The sequence below is a fragment of the Cucumis sativus genome, unplaced genomic scaffold, assembly GCF_000004075.3.
Source record: "Cucumis sativus cultivar 9930 unplaced genomic scaffold, Cucumber_9930_V3 scaffold85, whole genome shotgun sequence".
Classification (NCBI taxonomy): Eukaryota; Viridiplantae; Streptophyta; class Magnoliopsida; order Cucurbitales; family Cucurbitaceae; genus Cucumis; species Cucumis sativus.
The window spans coordinates 107,401-110,315 of NW_022279576.1; the positions used below are offsets into that span (position 1 = coordinate 107,401).

Sequence of the window (2,915 nt, forward strand, 5' to 3'; positions counted from 1 at the left end):
GATTTTTGACTAGCTGATGGATGGATATTATACTGCCCCTAAAAAAAGGTAATACCTACTAATTTTCTTGAATCTCCCATTTTCCAATTACGATAAGCGTGGAAACTTTTTATTTTGTTATTTACTACAAATTCAAGTATTTAAGCCCTACACTATAAATTCAAAAGTAAAATAGGAAAAGTGAAAGATGAGGAAATTGATGCTGATATATTATTTATTTTATTTATTTTTAATCATATGATTGTATCTATTGAACTAACATTGATAAATACTCCGTTGACTATATAAGTAATCAATTGTAATATAAGCTTGATGAGAAGGTTAATAGCATGTACACTTGCTATTCAAAGTTTTAAAGATAATGACAAAGCGAGCTTAGTTTGGCAATGGTTGGCATGCAATTTCACCCTTAGATTTGATTTCCCATTTCTTTGTTCAAAATTTCCTTAAATATAACATTTGGTAGATAGTTTTTAATTTCTTTGTGAAAATGACAATTAAATGTCTATGGGTATTTAGATTGCATGTTTTTTATGACAGATTGTGAATATCTATTTGGTAGCTAATTATAAGATTTAAATATGCATGTTGGATATGGAAGAAAATTAAATGTCAAGCCAATAATTTTAATTAATTTAATGATAAACAATGTTCTGTATGTTAAAAAATTAATAATAAAGTGAACGAATAAAAAACTCTGATCTTGCAAGTCCAAAATACAATGTTGAATAACAATACCCAATACTGAATATTATTAGTCTTACGAACACATTCCATAACATACAACAATTAATGGAGAAACAACATCAAATTCACTAAAGCAAACACACACAAACCCTGAAGGGAAAGTGGTTCCTTTTTTTGTTCTTTCTTTTTGTGGGGGGGAGGGGAAAGAAGTAGCATTATTCAAATCTTGTCACTACTATATGAAAACCCTTGAATGAAAGGCCATCGGGAGAGTGAAATTTAACACCAACTCCTTTTGATTTATGCTCCTCACATTGCCCTGACAGCTTGAAACCTAGGTTCCTTTGGGAGGAACTTCTGCTCAGCATAAACTGACATATAGTCTCCAAACACAAACTTGGGATATCCTTCTTCCACTTCCTGGTTTGCTTTATCCACCAGCTGTGCTGCAGGAGCTATGGTGGCTTCCATTGATGGATTGTAAAATGAAGCAATTGATCTCCTGTTCCCATTCGGTGAGGCTAAAACCCGATGCCAAACACTCTTGTATCTCCCATTGCTCAGGACCTCAATCTGATCACCTGTGTTGATGACTATGGAGTTGGGAAATGGCTGCACATCAATCCACTGCCCATCTTTCAAGATTTGAAGGCCTCCCACCTGATCGTCTTGGAAGAGCAAGATGACACCGCCGGCATCGGTGTGGGCACGGAGGCCATTCACTAGCTCTGGGTGTGGACATGGTGGGTAATGGCTGATTTTGGTTCCAAAGAAGGCCTTTTCCAGCCCTTCGCCACCATTGAAGGCAGCCTTTATGTATCCTTCAGGTAAACCTAAGTTCTCATCCATTACTGCCATCACCTTTTCAGCTAGTTTTCTCAGCTCCGATCTGTACTCTCTCATGGTTTCCCTGCCATAATTGGATTCATATACATATATTATTTCCTGTTTTTAAGAAGAATCTGATTTCAATGCCCTATTTTCACTGAATTTTCATGAAAGTTGAATGCTTACTTAAATCCAGGAAGGTTGGAGGGCCATTCGTTGTCATCATGGAGAAGGAAGACATCTTCCCAATCAAGATTTTCCAGCTTCTCACCACTCTTGTTCTCAAGCAAATCATTCAGGAGCTTCACAGGTTTTGAACTCTTGAAACTTTCTTCTCTTTCCACCTTGTAGCACTCTGAAGAAACCTTCTTCACCCTCTCTAGGAGCTCTTCAGGAATCCCATGGTTCACCAGCTGACGTATTCAAATAACATATATTCCTTTTAATCAAACCATAATCCAAATATTTATGTCCCGTTTGGTAACTGTTGGTTTTTAATATTTGAAAATTAAGCTTATAAAATACCACTTTCATCTTTTAATTTCTTTGTTTTGTTGTCTATGTGTTAGAAGTGTTTTAAAGTGTTTTTAAAGTCAGTTAAAGTTTCAAAATAAGAAAAAGAACAAAAAAAAAAAAAAATAGTCTTCATATACTTATTTTTGTTTTTAGAAATTGATTTAGAATTCAAGTGAACTATGAAAACTAGAAGTAAGAAGAAGTGAGAAATGAGGCACGATTTTCAAAAACCAATAACCATATAGCTACCAAGTGGCACTTTAAACACTAGAACACCAGCCGTTACACTACAAGTACTATAGTTGGGACATACTTTGAACATGATAAAATCACTTTGAAACATATTAACCGTTAAAAATTAATTTAAAGTTATATTTTATATTTTTAAGCACAATTGAAATGTCCTGAAAAATCAACTTTGAATAATTAAAAATATGTTTTGAATTGATTTTGAATACGTGAAGAACATGCCCTTCGCATCAACCTGAAACTTGCAGACAAAAGACTAATAGTTAATGTACCTGAAAGAATCCCCATTCTTCGCAGCCATTGGCTATCTGAGCCAATGTCTTGGCCCTTTCTTGCCCATTAAGCTTAGAGAAATCAATGACTGGAATTGCCATTAGAAAGCTGAAAACACAGGTTTTTTTTTCTTTTGAAGGGATGAAATTTGATTGAGAGAGTAGTAGTTTATGTTGATGGGTTTAGAAAGAAAAGGGGTGCCCCTATTTATAACACTTTTCCCTCCCAACTTTGATGTCAACCCTTTAGTAATTAAAATCCCCTTTTCTTTTAAAACAAGTCCCCCCTCCTTTGAAATGGGACGGTGACTTTTTTTAGTAAAATAATTATTCAAAAAAGTCAATGATCTCTCTCAAATTCCA

General features: G+C 34.6%; 1 protein-coding gene across 1 annotated transcript; it reads right to left on the minus strand.

Annotated features, from left to right (window-relative positions):
• Positions 1-688: 688 nt before the first annotated feature.
• Positions 689-2,683, minus strand: LOC116406307 (1-aminocyclopropane-1-carboxylate oxidase 5-like). Its single transcript, XM_031890000.1, has 3 exons — positions 2,553-2,683; positions 1,702-1,928; positions 689-1,597 (listed from the first exon to the last, which is right to left on the minus strand). The coding sequence occupies exons 1-3, from the start codon at positions 2,652-2,654 to the stop codon at positions 997-999; spliced, it is 930 nt and encodes a 309-aa protein (XP_031745860.1). The 5' UTR covers positions 2,655-2,683; the 3' UTR covers positions 689-996.
• Between the last annotated feature and the right edge of the window lie 232 nt (positions 2,684-2,915).